The sequence below is a fragment of the Pogoniulus pusillus genome, chromosome 27, assembly GCF_015220805.1.
Source record: "Pogoniulus pusillus isolate bPogPus1 chromosome 27, bPogPus1.pri, whole genome shotgun sequence".
In the NCBI taxonomy this organism is placed as follows: Eukaryota; Metazoa; Chordata; class Aves; order Piciformes; family Lybiidae; genus Pogoniulus; species Pogoniulus pusillus.
Genome location: NC_087290.1, coordinates 7,706,103 through 7,727,896, shown reverse-complemented (window position 1 = coordinate 7,727,896; position 21,794 = coordinate 7,706,103). Strand labels below are relative to the sequence as shown.

Below are 21,794 nucleotides of genomic sequence, written 5' to 3'. Positions count from 1 at the left end.
CCTGTGGCCTCCCTGTTCCATCTAGACCTGGCTTTTTGGAAGCCAGACTGGGTAAGGAGTAGCCCCCAGCCCAAAAGGGACAGGACACCTGGGAGGGAAGCTGTGTCCCTAGCACAGGCAGCTTCCAGAAGACCTTTTGAACCAAAACCCAGAGCTGGGACCAGAGTGGTGCACAGGCAACAGGGCTGTTAGAGGAAACTCTTATTAACAATTAACTCAATTAACAGAGGAGTCGCTGGAGGGGATGTTGTTGAAGGGAGGGGTAACTGCTTCCATAGCCACAGGTGCTGCCAACCATGTAACCCTAGCTGGGGGGTGGGTAGGGCCACTGACAACTTGGCAGGACTGGGATGCAGACCTTGCCCACAGATCCCAGGTTGAATGAGGGTGAAGGCTGTCCCAGGTGTTGTCTCCTCATCCCGCTCCCTGAGAAGTTAGCCCCATGTTGAAGTTAGTACCATCCTCCAGTGTTGCTCAGGACCTTGCCCATAGCTCCTTGTCTCTACTCCTCACACCCTCAGCCCAGCTGGCACCACCACTGACCTGCCAGGAGCCAGGTTTAAGACCAGTCCTTCCCAAGGAGCAGCTCAGCTTCTCCAGATGGAAAGAAGAGGCCCTAATGAGGTACTGAGACCCCATGCCCACAGACTGCACCACCCAGCAGCTGAGGTGAGTTGCTCAGCACCCCAAGCCTGAGGTTACAGGATGTCAGCCCATAAGCCTGAGCTGGAATGGGACTAGGGCATAGGGTCTGCACTGAGCTTTCAAGCCCTCAGGACCAGGGCCATTAGGCTTCATCTGGGCTTGTCTCAGCTTGCCTGGAGCTTTTGTTTACTTAGTTGGTAGCAGCATCTCATTACCAAGTGGCCATTAACTACTTGATTTTAGTTTTGCTTGCCTTTTAGGGTGGCATGGTGTGATGTCTGATGTTAGCAATCAAAGAATGGGAATGAGTAACAGTTACACAGAATATACCCTGGAGTGAAGGTGCAGAGTAGAGAATAGGTCTGGAGAAGCAGGCACAGGGTGATAGCTGAGTCCTCAGCAGCAACTCACCCTTGGGCAGTTCCTTTCAGTGACACAAACCAAGGAGCTGGCAAAAATTGGTGTCAGGACTAAGAGAGCGAAGAATCAGCATCCAGCACGCAATAAAGGCAGATGCAATGTGGAGCTGTAGAGCACTGAAGAGAGGGGAAGGATGTGTTAGGAAATGTGTGAAAGGGGCCTCTGTAGACTTGAGACTGAGAAGGAAGAAATCCCCACTGAACATCACTCTCCTCCCAGCAAAGGCCTCAGGATGCTGATACCTCTTGGTGGACCCCTTCTGCAGCTGAATCTGCCACCCTCAGCACCCTGAGGGCATGGGCCAAGAGGATCCATGCAAAGCTGAGGTGTATCGTGGAGATTTGGGGTTTAGTAACTGAATCCATCCTTAAAACCAAAGAAAAGCCCACAGCAGACCTGGGAGTAGAAGATGTGACACCCTCCTCCTGCCCACAGCCCTCTTGCCCCCAGCTGCAGGAGGATGAGCTCTGTCCTGCACAGGAATGACCCTCTGTGGCTCAGTACTCCCAAGGATCCATCCTTGTCCCTCAGGTGAGAAGACAGCCAAGGCCACAGGCAGTTGTGGAGCTCAGATCCAGCTGCCAGAGGAAGATGGTGGAACAGTACACAAGCTTATAGCCTGTAGCAGCAACCAAGAGGGAAAGCAAACTGCTCACAGCTCTAACTGATCTGCTTGGTACTGCTCAGCCACAGTAGAGGCAGAATATGGAGTTTAAATACAGAGCAGGTGCCTGTGCAGCAAGCCTCACATAGCCTATCTGCCCCACTTGTGCCCTGTTTGCTTTTCCACCTTGATCTGAGCCTGGTAGGCCTGTGGAGCTCACACAAGCTGCTGCTGTCACGGTCAGGTCCTGCTGTATGTCCTCTGGCAGTTGTGCCACAGCACCCCACGAGGACTGCACTCACTTGGTTAAAGGGAAGCCAGAAGAATTGTAGTTGCTCTTGGCACTTCTCCATCAGGGAAACAACTAGGGAAAGACAAGAATGTGATGACAGCATTGACACAAGACAAAGGGACAGAAACCTGGTGTGCTGGGAGCTGGCAGTGTGTCTGTGCTTGGACAAGCTCCAGCCACTCCGTGCCCGCTCTCCTGAAGTCCTTCCTGGAGCGGAGGGGCATTCAGGCCTGACCAGGGCAAAGGTGGCACTGTGGAAAAATACATGTTGTACCACCCCAAACGTGGCAGACTGCATGCCCCAAAGCATCCCTCCCTCCCCTGCATGCCATGCTTCTTCCCCTCCTCTGTCCAAGCTCAGCAGCAAAATGCTGCCTGCAGCATGCCAGACCACAAGCGCACAGCGACTCTCTTGTCACAGGCAGCACTGAACAGGTCTCCAGAAGGCAGGAGTGAGGTCCATGCTGGCCCAGGGAGGCAGTCCCACCCACTCCCCACTGACTGCAGGCAACCTACTCAGCCCAGTACGGCCTCAGGGGCACAAGAACCCCCTTCCCATCCTCCTCCTCCACCTGCTGTGGTCACTATGTGAAACACCAGCCTGTCCCCTTACCCTCCATTTTCCAAGGAGACTTTACCACCCAAGCCCACCATAGAAAGATGTGAGATTTCATCACCACTTTATGGCTGGATATCTTTAATGGTCAAGATACATGAGGAAGAAAAGACATGAGGAAGAAAAGGAAGAATGAGCAATAAGAACTGTCCAACTCACCCACTGCAAGGCACATGGATTAACCCAGTTTTGGTGCCTGGTTCACCCTCCCCAATTTCAGACACAAGCACCAAGCACAGCACAGGAGTCAGCCCAGCTGGCTTACTGGAGCAGCTCTTTCCCTGTCCCAGTGTTATGGGGCAGTGATGCAGCACACCAGCTAGCCTGATCCTCCTGCTCCACACTGCTCCCCAACAGACCCTCTCTCTGCCACGAAGTTGGCTCAGGGCTGGATATGGAGCCTGCCAGCAGGAGCAATCCACGGCCCCAGAGAGGCTTAAGATCAATCCAGAGGACATCTTGTGTTCAGCCTGGCTGCCTTAAAAACCTGCCAGCCATGACACCAGGAACTAGACAAGTGTTCCTTAGTATCCACTGCTTCCCATGAACATCCCTAGCTTTTCCAGCCTGGAAGAGAACACTTCCTCCCGAAGTTTTCCAGAGAAACTGACAAGTCTTTCAGGTGACTTGGTTTATGGCACAGAAATGCATCTGCATGTGACACAGAGCCACAATTCAGGAGGCTTCCTGCTCTTCCTGCGCTGACACTTCAGCACTGTAATCCCACACAGAGATGGACTGACAACCAGGATCCTGGAAAGCTTTCTCTGCCCACGAGCTGCTTGCTCCAGACACACAGCAGCTTGGAGTCTGCAGCTGGAAGTGCTACAGAGAAGCTCTCCCACACTGCATGCACCCTACACCAGCAGATGTTGCACTGCCTGCCATACTTCTGCCTTAGGCTCAGCCCAGTGTCACAGGACTCTGCAGCTGGAGAGCACAGGGCATTTAATTTTAATATTCTTGTGTTGGGAGAAAACAAAACCAAGGGTCACTGCAGTGAGAGGTGAGGGCCTGGCTCCTGTGCAGACAGCTGCCAGCCAGGCCCAGCAACTCCAGTGCAAAGTAAAGCAGACGAAGTCTTTGGCACATTCAGGAGTTCAATACCATGAAGCTTCACTCACTCCATGTAGTACCAGCAGAGCACAGGTGGTACCTTCACCCAAGACAGAAGTTCTGAGGGATACAATCTTCAGTTCTTAAAATACTTCAGTACTTAAATAGGCAAATACTCTTATGTGCAAATGATGCTCAGGTAGCTGTAAAACACAAGTTATGCCACTCAGTGCTCAGAGGTGTCCCACACTCAGCCACAGTGGCCTGTGTGGGATGACGTCATGTAAAGCTCCTGGCAAGCCCTAGACAAGCTTCTCTGAAGACAGAAGTGCTCTGGGCAGCACCCCCAGGCAATGCCACATGCTGACAGGACATGTGCTACCAGAGGGACCCAGCTTTCCTTCTTCCAGGCTGCTGCAGCCAAGACGTCTGTACTCACCATGCAGCGAGGCAAGGCCTGAGCAGGGCCAGAGAAGGGCAGTGATGCAGTTTGGAGCCAGACATTCCTAAAATTCCCCCAAAATGGAGTAACAAGTGTGAGAGCACAGAGGTGGCAGGTGCTGGATTGACAGGAAACTGTCAGAGAAAGCCACAGCTCAGCACCGATGGATGGAGAGTACCCCCCAGGAACACACACAGCACACAAACACCACTGACAGCTGTTTAATCTCTGCTGTGGCTTAGAACAGGCACGTGGCTCCCACCAGGGTCAGATGGGAGGGATGTGTCAGAGTCCAGAGTCCATGAACTGCATTTACCTGCCAGGCAGCGTGCCTGTAGCTCATGCTGGCGGAGGGGGTACACTGCAGCCTGAACTTCTGCATCACCTCTGCAAGGTCACACTGGCAGCAGAGGCACACCGAAGCCTGTGGAGCAGAGCCCACGCGTGGTATCCAGTGGTCGCACGCTGTCTGCGGGTCACACCTGCAGGGGTCACATCGCAGCCACGGAACTGCCCACCAGCTGCACTTCATGCCTGTAATCAGGCCCCCAGAGGGTCACAGTCCACGGAGCTGAGCCCACGCACAGAGCTGGGTGGTTGTGTGCTCTCTCTGAAGGTCACACTGAGACACAGAGCCTACACAAGGAGCCCACTGGCCACGTACCGTGTCTGAAGGTCACACCGGCAGAGGGGAAATGTCGCCGTCTGACGAGCAGTCCTTGCCAGCGCTGTGGGTGCCCGCTGCTGACACTCCCTCCCGTGGCGGCAGGGTGGGTGCCCCGCCGCCTGCACGGCCCCGCTGTCACTTGAAGCCGTAGAGAATGGCAAACGCTAGGAGAAAGACGACTCCGACCGAGACGTCCGAGAGTAGTCGCAAACGCCCCTGGGCTGCGGTCTCCTCCCGGCGGAGGCGCAGCTGCTCCCGCCGCGCCCGCAGCACTTGCTCCCGCTCCAGCTGCTCCCCGTAGTGCGCCCGGTAGAACGCGTCGAAGTTGAAGGGCGGCGGGACGGGCCCACGGCGAGCGGAGGGAGGCGCTCGGGCGGGCGGCGGGCGGGCGGCGGGCGGCCGGCCCGAGGGCTTGGGGGCGTCACGTAGGTCCTCGTCGCTGAGGAGGCCACGGTCGTACTTGCGGCGCAGAGCAACGCTGCCCAGCACCCGGTAAGCCTCGCTAATGGCGGTGAAACGTGCGGCGGCGGCGGCACTGCCGGCGTTGCGGTCGGGGTGGTACCGGAACGACTGCTCGTAGTACGCGGTCTTGATCTGCGCCGCCGTCGCCGTCGAAGGGACGCCCAGGACCTCGTACAGGTCGCGGCGCACCCGCGCAGCTCCGCCGCCGGCCGTCTGCGCACCGCGGGACGGCGTCAGGCAGAGGCCGGGCCGCGGGGCCCAGGGGGCGGCGGGCAGGAGGCGCCGGAGGCGGCCGAGCGCGGCCGGTTCCATGGCAGCCGCTCAGCGCCCGCCGGCCGCCATCCCGGGCGCGCCGGGGCCGTGCGCGGCGCGGCGCAGTGACGTCAGGCGGCGGCATGGCGGGCGGCGGGCGGCGGCCCGAGCACCGCGGGCCTCCCGAGCTGGTGAGCGGCGCGGCGGGAGGCCCGGGAGCACCGCGCCGCCCCGGGGGCCCTGCGCCTCACCGCTGTCGTCTCTGTCTCCTTGCAGTTTTACGATGAGGCCGAGGCGCGGAAGTACACTCAGAAGTACGGCGGGACGGTAGCTGCGGGATGCGGGGGGTTCCTGCCGGGAAGCGGTGGCGGGGGCCGAGGGGGTGCCTCGTCGTGGGAGGACGGCAGGGGAGCTCGCCAGGGATGGGGCTGTCCTGCCGTGAGGCCTGAGAAGGGCTGGCCGCGCCATGTGGTGGAGGCAGCGGCGGCGAGGGTGTTGGTGGGGCCGAGGAGGGGCCGAAACCGGACCGGTGGAGGCGGTGGCAGGGCTTGCCGCTGGCCGCCCCTGCTGCCCTGGCCGTGCCTTGCAGCTCCCGGGTGGTGGAGATCCAGTCGCAGATGTCGGAGCGAGCTGTGGAGCTGCTGGGATTGCCCGAGGACCGGCCGTGCCTCCTCCTGGACGTGGGGTGAGCGGGGTCCTGCCCGGGGTCGTGGCCCGCAGGGCGGCTGAGAGCGCCGGGGCTCTTTAGCCTGGAAACGGGGAGAACGGGAGGGGGTCTGACCGGTGCCTATGGACAGCTAAAGGACGGGAGACGAGAGGATGGGGCTAGAAGGAACAAGTTCTTTGCTGTGCGAGTGCCAGAGCTTTGGAGCAGGCTGCCCAGAAAGGCTGTGGGGTCTCTTCTGGAGACTTTCAAAACCCATCTGGACACATAGCTGCACCCTGATCTCGGTGATCCTGCTTTAGCATGGGGATTGGGCCAGAGGGTCTCCAGAGGTCCCTTCCAGCCCTCACTGTTCCACAGCTGAGTAGCTGTGGCGCTGGGGCTGGGTGGGTCCTGGGGAGTGGGGCACCTCCAGTCCCTATGGCATTGATGTCTCTGTTGTGAGCTGAAGGATATGCTGCTGTGGTGTTGTGGCTGACTGGTGTCACCTTCAGACCAGCTCCATGATCCCTGTGATTTCTCCCCTTCCTCCCTTAAGCTGTGGCTCTGGGCTGAGTGGGGATTACATCTCTGAAGAGGGTCACTACTGGATTGGCATGGACATCAGCTCAGCCATGCTGGGTAAGCAGGCCCTCCTTCTCTACCACCCTCACCTCAGAGGTGGCCCCCAAAGGTGTGAGCTGGTTGCCTGAGCTGTGCTTTGTTTTGTGCAGATGTGGCTCTGGAGAGGGAGGTGGAAGGAGACCTTCTCCTTGCAGACGTGGGTCATGGCATTCCCTTCAGGCCTGGCATGTTTGATGGCTGTATCAGGTGAGATGGTGGCCATAAGCAGTTTCTCTTGATGTTCCACACACCTGCACCCTCCATTCACGTGGGCTGCATATGCTGTCTGATGAGCACAACTGCCCTCACCTGTTGCTCTCTTTGCTCCGTGCAGCCAGACTCCACCTCCCTGAGACCAGCTGCTGAGTGTCAGGATTGTAGAAGCAGCTTCTGACACCTGCTTCCTGAGGGGTGCTTGTCTTTGGTGTGCTGGTGGGCTGGGAAGTTTATTGAAGTAAATAAAGTTGAAGATATGGTCAGGAGCATTGAGACATGCTCCAAGGAGGAGAACAGAAAGTATGTCTGTACTATTGCTCAGCTGCAAAATCAGTCCCTGGATGAAAGGTTTGGTGGCTGGTGTGGGGCTGAAGAGCTAGGTGATTTCTGCTTAGAGAGTACTTCAGAGAGGGGCTGTGTGTTGCTGATCATAGAATTGTTTTGATTGAGAAAAAAACTTCTAAGAGTGTTGAGTCCAACCACCAGCCCAACACCACCGTGGGCATTACACCATGACCAGAATGCTCTGTTTTGGTTTACTCATTGGCAGAGCCTGCAAGGCCATGCAAGGGCCACAGCTAAGCATGAGTTACTTGAGCCTCTGGCCTGATTCTTCTGTGCTTGAGTAACTACTGTGCCTCGTTTGGTTTTGGCATAGTGAGTATCCAGAGGAAGGCTCCTACAGGGAGAAAATTAAACCATTTCCCTAGAGCCTAGTACATGCTTAGTGCTGTAAGTAGGCTCAGAGGGTGGTTGCAGGCTCTGTGAAAGAATCAGTGGCTCAGTGTCCCAAGGGTCTTGTTTTCTTCCTCAGTATTTCTGCAGTGCAGTGGCTTTGTAATGCTGATAAGAAGTCACACAGCCCACCAAAGCGCCTCTATCGATTCTTCTCCACTCTATATAGTGCCTTGGTAAGTGTCATGCTCTCCTAGTCAGGCCTCTGCATGATTTTACACTCCCTGTTGCATTTAGCAGGATGTTTTAAGTCAGACTGATGAGTAGAGGATGCTCTGATATGGAGGCCTGACAGGAGCACCCATTTCTCTATTTCTCTGCCTGCCCATTTGGTGTCTTCTACTTCCCTGATCCCTGCTGTTACCCCTGTGCCTTGCTGTGCAGTAGAGTAGCTGACTCTGCAACTCCTAGGAGAGTTCTGCAGGAGGTTTTGGGGAGGTGGGCACTAGTGCCTGGGAATGGAGGGACTGGAGGCAGGTTTGTGAGTGACTTTATTTCCTGTAGGCCCGAGGATCCCGAGCCGTCCTGCAGCTGTATCCTGAGAACCCAGAACAGGTACAGGACAGCAGTTGGTGGGGAAGAGGTACAGGCTGTGTCTTGTGCTGAATGGGGCTCCTCCATCATCTTTCACATTGGGTCTATGTCTCTGCCCCTCTTGCCATCTGTAAAGCTCTTCAGGAACCCCCAAAAGTCTGTAAGGAGAATGCCCTGTGCCATTTCTTTTGCTTCACAGATTGTCTTGGGCTGAGCCTGACAGAAATTGGCAGGACACCATCTGAATGTCCTGGATTTTCCCCTCCTTGTACAACTTGAAGACTGGCCTGTAGCAATAAGCACTGCACTGTAGCTCCCTAGGGCTGGGAAATGCAGAGAGCCTGCTGCACTGACTGAACCAGGGTAGACTGAGAAGCAGGGACAACCAAAGGCAGGCAGTGAACTGGTGTCCAAATGGTGTCCACATGCAGAACCAGGAGTCTGGTGCACAATTCAGCAGAGCCATCTTTGACCTGTGCAGTTAGCTGTGGTGGAGATGAGGTCGCTTGGGCACTGCTGGTGGATGACTTCTGTATATGCTTTGTTTTGCAGCTGGAGCTCATCACAGCCCAAGCCATGAGGGCTGGCTTTACTGGGGGCATGGTGGTAGATTACCCCAACAGTGCCAAAGCCAAGAAGTGAGTCCTGTGTCTCTGTGTGTGTCTGTTTGGGGTAAGGCCTGGGTTTGGCAGTGATTTTTTTTTCTGTCCATGTGGTTCTCTCTGCTGATACAGTCCTGGCCAGATGGTGCAGCATATTCCCCAGCAGGGACTGGAAACTGCAAGCTGAGTCCCAGCTTCATGCTCCTTATTCTTCTTGTTTCAGGTTCTTCCTCTGTCTCTTTGTTGGGACATCTGGCACATTACCAAAGGTGAGGAGCTCTGCAAGGCCCCGGAGTTGCCTTCCTGGTTGCTGGGTGATGTGGGAAAGCTGTGAGTGAGAGCAGGAGCCAGGCAGCAGTGCATGTGCAGATATGACTTCATTTTGCTGTCAGTCTCACCAACCTTTGCTCTCCCTGAGATCTGGTTTCTTTGCCACACTTCCTGGAAGACCAGTTTGTTCCTGCTCCCATCCTTCCCTTTGCAGAGCCCTGGCTTCCCCTTAATTTAGATGCCATAACTGTTAGCTCTGTCTGCTCCAGAGGAGAACCAAACTTCTCATTTTGTTTTTCAGGGCCTTGGTACTGAGTGTGCTGCTGAAGAGGTGCACCAGGCAAAGTTCACCAATGAGAGGTATTGTGTAGGGGGGTGAAGCTGCAGGCTCTCTGGGAGCAAGGAGTGTGGGCAGTGCATGGGCTGGGGTTTGCTGACTGAGGATTACAGCACTGCTGTGGGAGAAGAGACTGAAGGGAGGGGACTGTGAGGACCCTTGGCAGCCCACCTGGGCTTTACCTGATTGATGGGCCCCAGGCACAAGGAACAGAATGGGTTAGTTTGGAGAGCTTTGCTGTGGTGTCATGAGGCTGCTGTTGCTGCTTACTTCAGAGCTGCAGCTGAGCCTTGTTTGAGGTGCACTTTCTGTCTGGCACTTGGCTCTCCAGCTCAGTGCCTGTGGTTGATGGGAGGAGGCACATTGCCAGTGCTGGTGATACCAAAGATGGCTGATTCTCTGTGGGTGGGCAGACTGCTGTGCCTAAAGCCTAGTGGTCCCTTTCTTTGTTTAGCTGTGGCCTGGGAAGGGGCGTTTCTCCTGATGGCCAGGTCTCTACCCATGGCAGTGGTGCAGGAAGGAGCCCCTCTTGCAGCCTAGTGGGAGAGACAGAAAACAAAAAACCCAGAGGAAAGTCGTCGTGGCTGCCAGGAGCTTGTGGCTGCCATGTTTTCCTGCCTCTTACACTGCTGTTCTCTGCTTGTGTAGTCCAGGAGATACTTGGTCTTGGAGGGCAGGAGCAGAACCCTCAACTTGTTGGGAAGCCAGAGGCTCTGTCTGCTTCAGTTGAAGTAGAGCAGCCAAGGGGAAGGTGCTCACATTCCCCCAAGATCCCAGCATATTGTTGCTGTGCCAGCCAGGGCAGGGGGGTGCTAGCCTGCTGCAGCCATGGCTCAGAGCTGGGGCTGGGTGCAGCCTCCTGCTGCAGTGAGTCTGGAGCTGGACTGTTTGTCCACCTGCCCCTGTCCTGGCTGAGCCTCTTTCATCCCAGGGGTGGTTGGAGGGGTACCTGCTGGGTTTATAAGGCAGTGTGCTGCCCAGTTCTGGGTTGTTTCCTTGAGGGCAGCAGACTGCCCCTCACCTCAGTGCCCCTCCAGCTGCTGTCTGCTTTCTGTGCAGGACGCGGTTCAGAAACGCCAAGGGCAAGTCCGTGAAGAAAAGCAGAGACTGGATCCTGGAGAAGAAGGAGCGCAGGCGGCGACAGGGCAGGTGAGTTCAGCTGAGGCTGCCTCTGCTGCTCTGGCCTGCTGCCACCTGTTCAGACTCTGGCGTGAGCCCTCTTCCCTTGCCCTCCCAGGTGAGCTGTGCTCAGCTGCTGCTGCTCTTCTCCACAGGGAGGTGCGAGCAGACACCAAATACACAGGCCGGAAGCGTCGTCCTCGCTTCTGAACTGTTCTGGACACTGCTGGCCTGGAGGATGGTCTGGTGCTCCTTCCAGCAAGCTGCCTGTGGATGGCACAGATGGACATGCCAGGCCTGGGACTGACCATTGTAGCTCTCAAAGGTGTAAACTGGCTCAGATGCTGCCCAACGACAAAGCTTCCAGCCCTGTTTCCCTGGTGAAGGTAGGGTGTCAGCCAGTGCACTGGCCACTTGGTGTCTGCATTGCTTATTTTCCTGTGACTGCTGTGAGCCACCTGGAGCTCCAGGTGAGCCAGAACATTAGGTCCTATAGCCTCACTAAACAGTCAACAAGTCAGAAGTGTTGCTGTGTCCTGCCCTCAGCACAGAGGTAGGAATGTAGCACCCTGCCAGCTTCCCCTCTGCCTGCAGGCAGGAGGCAGGCAGCACAAAGGTGTGTGGCCCATAAGGGCAGACCTTCCTCCTGGCAGAGGTGTTACTCCTTTGGTGGGTGCTTCTCATCAGGCCCACCCTGTATATGCTCATATGATGCTGATGTCTACATCCTCTACATCCCCATCCTGCTTCCCCAGCACCTCCTCCCTTCCCCTGAAACAGTGAGGTGCCAGCTAGAGCTTTACAGTTACAAATGTTTATTCTACATAAAAATTCCACAAAATGGGAAGCTGTTTTGCACCCAAAGCTTTGGGAGGAGAAAGGGAGGCTAGCAGAGAGGGGGAGGAAAAAGGTGAAGGAGGAAAGTGGCAACATAGAGTGTCATCCAGCCCAGTGAGACAGAGCAAGCCAGGGTCAAGATCCACATAGAAAACAAGGACACTTAGCTCACAGTACAGCAACAGTACAACTCCACGGGGGGGCGGGGGGGGGCTCGGAAAGCCTTCAAGTACATTAATTACAAAAGAAACAATCCCCAGTTCGAGTGCAAGCTGTGCATGCCCCACACTGCTCGTGGAATACTGCAGCGGCAGGCTCCCGGCGCTGGGAGGGCAGGTGGCACTTGGACAGAGGTGGTGGAACTCAAAGGACAAGCGGGCTGAGGGTGGCAGGGGACTGGGGCGAACTGGGGATTTTGGGGGAGGTGGGGGAAGGGGCTAGAAAGAAAAAGTGAAATGTCTTCCCAAAGCACAACCACACGTTTGGTGATTTGGTTTGTACATGCAACGACAGATAGGTAAAAAGGAGCTGAACTGAAGGGGGCTTCCCATAGTGCAGGGGGGAATTATTGCACCAAAACACCCTCCCCTCGCAGCGAGGACAGCGTGAGCCTGCCTGTGGGGCAGCAGTGGCAGCCTGCTCCTCGGCCTCCCTCGTGTCATGGCCTGGCACCACCACTGCCTGTGGGACCTCCAGGGAAGTGCCACTGGCAGAGTTGTTGACTGTGGCCCCATCTGGCTTCTGCTGCTGGGGGCAGGGGGGGAGGGCTGCTGGCGCTGGTGGTACCAACAAAGAAGGAGCAAGTGCCAGAATCCCACCAGTGCTGTTCTGGGCCTTGTGCCTTGGCAGGAGTGGGCCACAGCCCTGATGGTAGGTGAGCTTGTGCCACAAAACAAAAACAACGACAGAAAAAGTCACCTTGTGCTAGCAGTGGGCATGGCTGCAGGGTGGGCGCCTGAGGGGTGCCTTTGCTGCCTGCCCAGGAGCAGCCCTGCCAGCAGTGTTATTGCTTCCCAGAGGAGGGGCCCAGTGCAGAGCAGAGACTGTGGTGGCAGGGAGCTGCACAGGGGCAGGAGCAGTAGACACTTGTGCCATCACCTCCTGTTGCCAAAGACCCTGCCCATGCCTGCTTCCTGCCCTGGAGAGGGTGCTCCAGAGCCAGCCTGCTGCTTGCAGGGCTGCTGGTGCCCCAAGCCCTTTGCACACAGGCTGCAGCGCCTCTGGCTCACCTCAATCACGGGACTGTGAAGCAAGAGGGCTCCAGTCCTGGCTGTTTCCATGGCCACACCTGCTAGGAGTTTGGGATGAGGCTGGACACACTTCCCAAGGGCAGCTGAATGCAGTCAGGGTTTGTATTTTGGGACCTCAGGTAAAAACAGTGGCAGGGAAAGATCCGTGTCTGGGTTGCTGCCGGGCAGGGCTGCACCTGGGGAAGGCAGCACCAGGTCTTTACAGCCCTGTTGCCTTTCACCCTGTGCCCACCACACACTGGGCTAGCACCCGTGTGACAGCACTCGGCCAGGGTGGTGCAGCCCCTCAACCTGGTGGGCGCAGGGAGGTGATATTTCTGCCTGCAGCTGGAGTACTTACTGCCATCAGTGCCCTTTTTGTGCTGCTGGCATCTGAACTTATGCCAGTCTCTGCCTGTGAGCTTGGCCCTAGGTGTCCATCCTGCTCTGGGCTGTTCTGTGGTGCTTTGGCATGTGCGTGGGCCAGCTGGGGCCTTGGAGTCTCCAGAGGAATGTGAGGACAGAGTCCTGCCCACCCCCAGCCTGAGGAAAACAGGGCAGTGGCAACACAGGGCCCTTCCAAGCTGCCAGCAGGCTCAGGTCACCCCACAGTGGTTGTATACAAATAGTGGGTATGACAGAGGGCACCCAGGTGCTCCCACAGCATGCCACCAAGTGCAGGTGCCTCGCTGGACAGCCCAAGGGAGGAGCAGGCAGAAGGGCACTGTGCAAGGAGGGGCAGGCAGATGCCAAGAGGTGGCAGAGAGCCGGATGGAACAGTCAGGCAGTGCCCTGCTCAAGAGCTGGTAGGATAAAGGAGGAGGAAGGCTGCTGCTCCTAGCTTGCAGGGGGTGGATGCAGTAAGGGCTGCTCCTGGGACCACAACAGGAGAAACCTAACTGCTTCCAGCCCCGAGGTGTGGGTGCCTGCCTGGAGAAGTGAGTCTGGAAGCAGCCCTACTCCCAGGCAAATGCTGCAGGGGGCTGAGAGAATCTGAGCCAGCCTCCAGCTCCACTGGCCAGAGCCCAGGCCTGGGGGCAGTATGAGGTAAGACCACCCTGTGCAGGGCTGAGAACAGAACAATGAGGCTTCAGTGCAGGGCAAGCAGCCCGTGAAACATGCTGACCTTAAAGTACCTGTGCACTCCTGCCCTGCCAGGCCAGCACCAGGGTGCAGCACAGGTCTTCGAGTGGTCTGTCCCCATCCCCACACATCTGTGATGACTTGGGTAGTAGCTCCTCATCCCACACGGCTCCATCAGCCACTCAGCGCCAGCAGCAACACATCCAGCCCCTGGCACCCACACCAGGGCATAGGCTTGCCCAGGGCAGGCAGCCCGGCTGTCAGCAGAGCAGCAGAGCCCTGGGCAAGGAGGGAGGGAGACAGAGCCTGGCAAGAGAGCACCCCTGGGAAAGGGCCCCGAGAGAGAAGCAGCCCAAGGAAAGATGTTTGCAAGCACAGATGCAGCTGGACAGACAGGACAGTTCTGGCTGGAGGGGATGGGGAAGCTGGGGGAGGCTGACTGGGTGCTGTGCTCCCAAGGACCCCTCACACCCTTCATCGGTCCCTCCTCTTCCTCAGCCGTCACTAACCCAGCACAGGAGGAGCAGCAGTGCCCAAGAGCACCTGCGTCCCCAGCCTGGCCCCAACCAGCCACCCAGGCTGGAGCAGTGATGAGAGCTTGGGTTCCCCTCCTCGGGTCGCCCTCGGGCCCATCACCGTCCCGACCCCTGCACCCTGCCTGCGCCCCGGGGCCGGCGCTCCCTCCACACAGACGCACCGCACCGCACACACAGCGTCACAAACAACCATGCATTAGAAACTGAAATGCTGCTGGGAGGCTCCGGGGCTGCGCCGCTCGCTCCGGCCCGGCTGCGGCCCCGCGGCGCGGCTCCGTCCATGGCACGCAAAGAGTCCCGTGGGGTGAGTCTAGCCGAAGATCCCGCCGAAGGTGGAGGCAATGACGATACCCAGGATCACGCAGCAGATTATGATCATGATCTTCTTCTGCTCGGGTGGCACAGCAGGGCGGCAGGGAGAGAGAGGGGAGAGGGGAGCGTGAGTGGGTGAGGCCAGGCTGGCCTCAAGGGTTGGGGGGCTGTGGTCTGCCCTCTTCCTGTTTGCCCATGGTTGGGGGCTGGAGCAGCACCGGGAGCCAGAGGGGCAACCCTGGTCTACCTTCAGCCCCACCCTGATGCTCTGCTGAGCTGGTGGCCTCCAGGTTCCTGAGGGCCGGATGTGGGTACTGGGACAGGCAGCTGGCACTGCGCTCAGCATCGGACTGGCCCATGCCTCTTCTCTTTTTTGGCAACACCTGTCCCTTTTCCTGCCTCCAAGCAGCACCACTGCCCCAGGGCCCATCCTCAGCACTCACACAGCTTATGCCAGGGAGCTCTGCCTCAGCCGGTGCCACCAGCAGGACCTGTGCTGCACCCAGCGGTGTGGGATAAAGCAGTGCCATGCTGCCTGCGCCCCTAAGCAGGCAGTGGGGCAGGCAGGGGGTGCCAGGCAGGGGGTGCCCCTGGGATGGAGGTATTACCAGCGTGGGCAGGGGATGCCAGAGCCCTGCCGGAGCCGAGACTCACCCGTCTGGCTTTGCTCTGGTACTTCACTGCCTTTTTGGTGTCCGACACTGCCCGCTCCACGTAGTCCACCGAGTGCTCCACGTTGTACTCGATGCGGTCGATCATCTCGCCCTGCAGAGCGGGGACACAGCCCAGGCGCCCGTGCGCGGACCTAAGCTCCTTCCTGCTCTGCTGCTCCCCAGCACCGTGCGGATGTCACCCTGCCCGCAGCCCTGCAGGGCACAGAGGAGGACTGTTAGTTGTCTGCAGGCAGTGGGTGCCCCGAGGTGCCCTGGGATGGGGGGGTCCAGACCACAGGCTCTGTCCCAGAGGGCTGAGACCTCTGCGTATCCCCACAGGGAGGCAAGCAAAGGTGAGGGTCAAGGCAGATCCCCAGCCCAGTCTTGACCTGATGGTCGCTCTGTCTAGTATGCCAGGTGACAGCAAAGCCACAAAGGACTGACACCACGCTGCATGCTGCTGAGACTGGAAGAACGACAGGGGAGCAAGGACAGCACCAGCAGAGCCAAGTGAGATGCTCACAGAATCATGCACATGCAGGAGTGGCTGCTCTGATCCACACAAGCACCTGCTGAGAGCAGAAAGCCCCAGAGTGAGGCTGGAGAGGACAGGCTGCTGGGTCTGCAGAGTCTTCTGCCCTGCTCTCTCTGTGTCCCTAGTTGCAGGGGTGGCATGGGGAAGGAGATCCTCTGAAGACTCCGACTGGAGTGAACTTCTCTAGCCTGCCCATCTCCTTTGTCCCCATCCTGACTCTATGGTGAAGCAACCAGGTTCTGCAGCAGCTGGAGAAAGAGTCTGACCGTTGATGGAACCAACAGTTGGCAGGGATGGGTGGCTTGAAGCCCAGTGCCCTCCCACATGGCACAGAGGGAATTTGGGCTGCAGAAGCAGGGCTTACAGTCCTGTTTCTCAGTCTACTGCAGAGCATGGGGAGGACGAGCCCTGCAAGCCCAGGGGTGCTCTGGTGTTAAGACCCCCAAAGCAGCAGGCTCCCTCCTGCTCCCTGTCTTGCCTAAAGCTGTGGTTTCTCCTTCCCACTTGTGCCATATGTCCAGTGGGCAGAGCAGGCAGATGCCAGCATTGCTGCCAGCCTGACACCCCTCTGCTCCTGGTACCAGCAGCTTGGAGCCTCCCACTCTATACAGGATGCTGATGTGGTCTAGCCCTTAGAGCAAGGCAGGGACGTGCCAATGCCCTGTGTCTGTCCCCCGAAACTGAGCACCAACACAGCCATGCCACGGCCACCCTTGCCCCTCTGCCCCCCAGGCACCATGCAAGAGCCGCAGACATGCAGGGTGCAGCCATGCGGAGCGGAGCACGCAGCACCGGTGGGGCTTTACCTGTCACTGATGTCTCCTCGGGCCATGGCAGCATGGCAGGCAAGAAGGGGGGTGAGCAGAGACACCAGAGTGTGTGCCTGCCTGAAGGGCCAGGGGCCGGCACCAGAGCCAAGGGTGGCCCGGCAGGACCACTGAGGCTGGGAGCACCCTGAGCTCACCCAGAGGGTGGGGAAATCTCTGCTTGCATGGCAGCCACCCACTGCCCTCCTCCAGGGCCCATCACCAACCTCCCAGCCCAGGCACACGGCAGCCCCCAGGTGGCTCTGTCCCCAGGGAGCCCAGCTCAGCTCCAGTGGGAGCCACATCACTCCCAGGTGCAGTTTTTTCCCTCAGCACCCAGGCAGGCAGGGCACTGCCAGCAGCCCCATCACCCTGCAGTGTTCCCAGGTGAGCAGGCCACCGGGCTGCAGTGTCTCCCTACCTGGCTCTCCACCAGCATGGCCATGTCCATGAACATGTCATGCAGCTCCCGGATGCTGTTCTCCAGTTTGATGATCTCACTGTGCCGTGTCTCAATCTCATTCAGTGCCTGCTTGGTGATGTTTGAGTCCATAATGATCTGCAAGAAGACAGGGGCACTCAGCATCATGCTGCCTCTTAGATGCCAGCATTAGGGTCACCAAGAGAGCCCTAGAGACCCTCCAGCCAGCCCACCTAGGCAGTTTGCAGCAAACCTCCACCCCACCCTCTGGCCAGGACACTTGGGCAGCATCCTCAGGCCAAGCCTGAGCACCCAGTTCCCATCTCCTGCATGGGCTGTGCTCATCATTCCCATACTGGGCCCACTGTGGCTGTGTGTCCACCAGGCAGCCCCTCCAGGTCAAGAGGCCCAGCTTTAGCCTGTGCTTTGCTTACCCCAGAGGAGAAGATGGCAGGGTTGCCACTCTCCAGCATATCCTCCAGCTCCTCGCTGGTGGTGGTCCTGCCAGCTGCAAAAGGCACAACAACACAGGTCAGCTACAAGCCACAGCCCTGCTGCACTGCTCTGCTGCCTCGGTGGCATCTCCCAAGAGTACACTGGGTAGTTTGAGGGGCTGAAATCCCACAGCCTGGCTCTGACCCAGCCCTGCAACCCCCCCACTGTCAACCTGCCAGTTTGGCCAAGGCCACCCAGGAAAATCCATCTGCCCACCACCTCCTGGTTGCCCCATTCCCCTGTTGCAGAGCATGGGGCTGGTAAAAGCTGCAGCAAGGTGAAGGAGGAGAGCGAAGACACTGAAGAGATTAACAACCAGGCAGCCAGTGCAGGCTTGGCCAAAGGCCAAAGCTGTTTAGGAGGAGCTTGCTTTAATGCTGAGCCAAAGCTTAAGGCCCAGAAGCTGCATCTCGCCCACACTGTCCAGCACAACTCTTGCCAAAGCCATACAACCAACTTGCAGGATCCCAGAGGACTTCCCAGGGAGTCTACTGCCTTTTGGCCAGGTTTCCTGCTTTGAAAGGCTGTCATTAGCTCCTCAACAGCAATCAAATCAAATGAAAGTGTGCTAGATGTTGATCTGCTGCCCACATCACCACAGAGCTACTGCAGAGCCAAAAGTGGGAATGAAAGGACTGAGTCACTGCAAGGTGACCTCAAAGAGAGAAGAGCCTTGGGAAAAACCTCTGCCCTGAAACTTGGCAAAACTCTGGAAAATCGTGAGAGCTGGACCTCTGCCTCCCCAGAGAGCTCCAAAGCACACCTGCCTCTTACTTGGCATCCCTAGAAATGAAAGCTTCCTGGGGTGGAGAAGCTCTGCCAATGAGCAAAGCAGTACGGAGCATCACAGGGAGCTGCAGCACAGGGTAAGAGAAGCAAACTCACCCCTGAGCTGGCAAAGAGAGCAGAGTGAGAGGCAGTGCACAGGCTGTGGTGCAGCAGGGCTACCAGAGGCAGAGACACAAAGCCAACAAGGAGACTGTCCACAGTCCTTGGCCCTCTGATGCCCTGCTGGATGGAGTAACCATCCCCATGGACTAGCTGCCAGGGGATGGGGCAGGAGCAGCTCTGTCAGGGCATGCAGAGCCCTGGGGAAGCTCCCAGGGAAGCTTCCAGTGTCACAGCTCACACTCATCAGCCAGCTGATGCCAGTTTGCCCAGTTCTGCATGCCAGACGCTCTATAAATAGAGAAGACTTCAGGCACCTGGGGCTGGAGCAGTCAAACTCGCCACAGCTGAGCTCGTTGTGGCTCTGCCACACTCCTGTGGCTGCAGCACCCATTCCTCCTGCAGCAGGGCTGCACCAGCACCCACAGAGCAACAGCCAGGGCTCAGGCTGGAGCCACTGAGCACAGGCACTTTCCTGAGCCTGGGATCTCTGTCGGGATCTGCCTGTGAAGCCCTCACTAGGTACAAATCTATTCAGCTCATGGAGGGATGGATCTTGCTGCCCCATCCACCAATGCACTTAGAGCTAATGGGTGTAAGAGACTCAACCTCCTTGGCATCCCCTAGCCCAGACAGTTCTAGCACTGCCTGCAGTGGCGTTGGAATGAGCAGGTTTCAGCCTGCCAACCATGGCACAAACTGCCATCCACTACCCTGGCCCTCAGGACCCCTGCTGCCCATCTGGAGGAGGCTGCAGGAACCAGCTTCCAGCACTGAACATGCATTAGGGCTACAAAGATTCTGACGGGCTTGGAGCCTCCTTATGAGGAGAGGTTTGAAAGACCTGGGGCTGTTGAGCCTGGAGACAACTAAGAGATCTCAGTGCTCATCACTAGCTAAAGGTGCAGGCCAAAAGGATGGGACCAGACTTTTTCCAGAGGTGCTCATTGACAGAACAAGGAGCAATGGGCACAAAGTGGAATCCAGGAGGTTCCACCTGAACCTGAGGAGAACATTCTTTGCTGTGAGGGTGCTGGAGCCCCAGAACAAGCTGCTCAGAGAGGTTGGGGAGTCTCCTTCTCTGGAGAGATTCCAGATTCACCTGGACATTGCAATCCTGCACAATCAGCTCTGGGTGAGCAGAGGATTTTGGACTAGATGATCTCCAGAAGTCCCTTTCAACCCACGTTGGGATTCTGGGATTTTCACTCAGTGAGGCATTTTTTGCTCAGATAAACCTTGTGGTCCTTCCTGAGCTGCAAGTGTCACAGGAATCCTCAGTAAGCCCATTTCAGCACTCATCCTAGGGCTGCCTGGAGGAGTCACCAGGGTTGGAGCACTCTCCAGACTCACGGAGAGCTTGGGATGCATCCACAGCTTGCACAGCAGTTAACCTGGTGTCACACGGTGGGGTGGGGGCTGATGGATTCTGGCAGTGCCTTTGGAGCTGGCAGATGCTTTATTTTTGGCTCCTTGGTCTCGCACATAACAAAGGCGTTCACAAAAACAAGCAGTGCCCGTGTGGCACCTCCATGTCTTCAAAGCTGCACACCCACCACAGAAAGCTCCTCTCCAAGCTTCAAATCCAAGTTCTCTGGGAGTGAAACCTAATTAGATTGAAGATGTCACTTCTCACAGCAGCCAAAACAGAGGGGATAAAAGAAGGGAGTGACATCTCCCACCACAGAGGCTCAGAGCTGGGGAGCAGAGCTCCTCGCAGCTGCTCTGGAGATACTGCTGCAGGGAAGCATGGTCCAGCCAGAGGACAGCAAATGAGCGTCTGTCCTGCCACCACCAAGCCCAGGAGAAGCACACCCTGTGATCCTTCCACAGCATCTGCGATCGCAGTGGGTTTGGGAGCAGAACGAGTAAGGGAGGGTGAGGGCAACAATTAAGGCTGAGGCTGAAGCACTGAGGGAGCAGAGGACATCCTCTGCATCGTGCCCAGCATGTGCTGGATGGGCAGGGGTGACCATGAGGGTCGCTGAGGTGCACACAGACACAGTGGTGCCTACACAAAGAGAAGGGGCAGATCTCAAGGGCCGTGGGGCATCCCAGGGGGTACCTATGGCCTTGGGCAATGACACTACCTCACCATTTCTTCTGTGTCTGCCCTAATTGCAGAGCAAGAAGCAGATGTGATTAGGATGGAGAAGCTCACTGGGTGCTGGGGAGCATCCCCAGAGCAGCTGAGAAGTCCCTGCTCTCTTACTCTCAGAACCTGATTGACTGTCTTGCTGTCAGAGCTCCCGGCGCTTTCTATCTTTGGATTCATCAGCTCAAAACAAGAGCTGAGGATTTCACAGAGCTTTGTGCAGTCATCACATCCCAGCTGGGCTCCATTCAAAGCAGCCTGTGCAAGAGTCTCCAAAGCAGCAGAGACTGAAGGTGCCCAGGACAGGCAGAGCCCTCTGCCCAGGAAGCACTCAACTGTTGCTTTTGATGAGCCTTTTTGCCAGAATCATAGAATCAGGGTTGGAAGGGATCACAAGGATCAGCCAGTTCCAACCCCCCTGCCATGCCCAGGGACACCCTACCCTAGATCAGGCTGCCCACAGCCCCATCCAGCCTGGCCTTAAACACCTCCAGGGACGGAGCCCCAACCACCTCCCTGGGCAACCCATTCCAGGCTCTCACCACTCTCATGCTCAACAGCTTCCTCCTCAGGTCCAGGCTGAACCTACCCATCTCCAGCTTTGCACCATTCCCCCTAGTCCTGTCACTCCCTGATATCCTAAAAAAGTCCTTCCCCATCTTTTTTGTAGATCCCCTTAAGATATTGAAAGACCACAATAAGGTCACAATAAGGCCAGAAGAGATTTCCCACTGTGCTGACAGAACCAGCTTCTGCAAGGGGCTGGGCACATGACTGTACTCTCCCAGCACAGAGCCCATCCTGCATCTGCTCCACACCTCCACCCTGAAGGACAAGCAGGTCCCTTAACCATCACTAGCTAGGACACCTCCCCTGCACCACCCACTGCACCATGGTGAGTCCTGGGCAGCCTTTTCCTTGCACCCCATCAGCACTGTCAGGCACTGACAGCCTGGCAGGATGGACAGAGCAAAGAGAAGGATCATTTGATTTATCTCTGTGATTTGAGCAGGGTGGTAGAGTCTTTCCAACCCAGGAGGAGAAAAGCAAGAGGAAGGTTTCTTTCAGGCCTGCTGATAATGAGGGACCTGGGCTCAGTCCTTTCAGATCTTCTCCTCTCTTGGAAGGCAGACACAGGGATACCTTAAATTCCAATTTACATCACAAACCAGCCCCGTGGCTGAGTATCACCTGGAGAATGATACTGGCTGCCAAATGAGTCAGCTGCTGCAGTGACACACTCATCCTGCTTTACACTGAACGTCAGGCTCTTGTTGAGCCTCATGCCAGTCACCCTCTCCATTCAGCCAGTGTCAAACAGTTCCATTATTATTACACATCATAACAAAGGCTTGCACAGCCAGGACT

General features: G+C 57.1%; 3 protein-coding genes across 4 annotated transcripts in view; 1 reads left to right on the top strand and 2 right to left on the bottom strand.

Moving 5' to 3' along the window:
- Positions 1–2,641: 2,641 nt before the first annotated feature.
- DNAJC30 (DnaJ heat shock protein family (Hsp40) member C30) lies at positions 2,642–5,562 on the bottom strand. The gene has a single exon (XM_064166117.1). The coding sequence runs from the start codon at positions 5,514–5,516 to the stop codon at positions 4,878–4,880; it is 639 nt and encodes a 212-aa protein (XP_064022187.1). The 5' UTR covers positions 5,517–5,562; the 3' UTR covers positions 2,642–4,877.
- A 23-nt stretch (positions 5,563–5,585) lies between these two features.
- On the top strand, positions 5,586–11,400 carry BUD23 (BUD23 rRNA methyltransferase and ribosome maturation factor). 2 transcript variants are annotated; one of them, XM_064166106.1, is made up of 12 exons: positions 5,586–5,647; positions 5,733–5,770; positions 6,046–6,141; positions 6,659–6,741; positions 6,834–6,930; positions 7,754–7,850; positions 8,179–8,229; positions 8,761–8,846; positions 9,034–9,079; positions 9,382–9,440; positions 10,477–10,566; positions 10,692–11,400. In XM_064166106.1, the coding sequence occupies exons 1-12, from the start codon at positions 5,600–5,602 to the stop codon at positions 10,744–10,746; spliced, it is 846 nt and encodes a 281-aa protein (XP_064022176.1). In that variant the 5' UTR covers positions 5,586–5,599; the 3' UTR covers positions 10,747–11,400. The 2 variants fall into 2 exon arrangements, with proteins under 2 accessions (XP_064022176.1, XP_064022177.1); XM_064166107.1 differs by lacking the exon at positions 8,179–8,229.
- STX1A (syntaxin 1A) overlaps positions 11,335–21,794 on the bottom strand; it is a 73,321-nt gene continuing 62,861 nt past the window's right edge. Inside the window, exons 7-10 of the mRNA XM_064166104.1 lie at positions 17,383–17,456; positions 16,949–17,086; positions 15,188–15,298; positions 11,335–14,609 (exon numbers count right to left, since the gene is read on the bottom strand). Coding sequence (XP_064022174.1) covers positions 14,532–14,609; positions 15,188–15,298; positions 16,949–17,086; positions 17,383–17,456 — 401 coding nt within the window. The 3' untranslated portion in view covers positions 11,335–14,531. The remainder of the gene's footprint in view (positions 14,610–15,187; positions 15,299–16,948; positions 17,087–17,382; positions 17,457–21,794) is intronic.

Coding starts and splice junctions, on each gene's coding strand:
- DNAJC30 (XM_064166117.1), bottom strand. CDS start 5,516: ATGGAACCGGCCGCGCTCGGCCGCCTCCGGCGCCTCCTGCCCGCCGCC.
- BUD23 (XM_064166106.1), top strand. CDS start 5,600: ATGGCGGGCGGCGGGCGGCGGCCCGAGCACCGCGGGCCTCCCGAGCTG. Junction 6,742..6,833: donor CATCAGCTCAGCCATGCTGG/GTAAGCAGGCCC, acceptor TGTTTTGTGCAG/ATGTGGCTCTGGAGAGGGAG. Junction 6,931..7,753: donor ATGTTTGATGGCTGTATCAG/GTGAGATGGTGG, acceptor TTTCTTCCTCAG/TATTTCTGCAGTGCAGTGGC.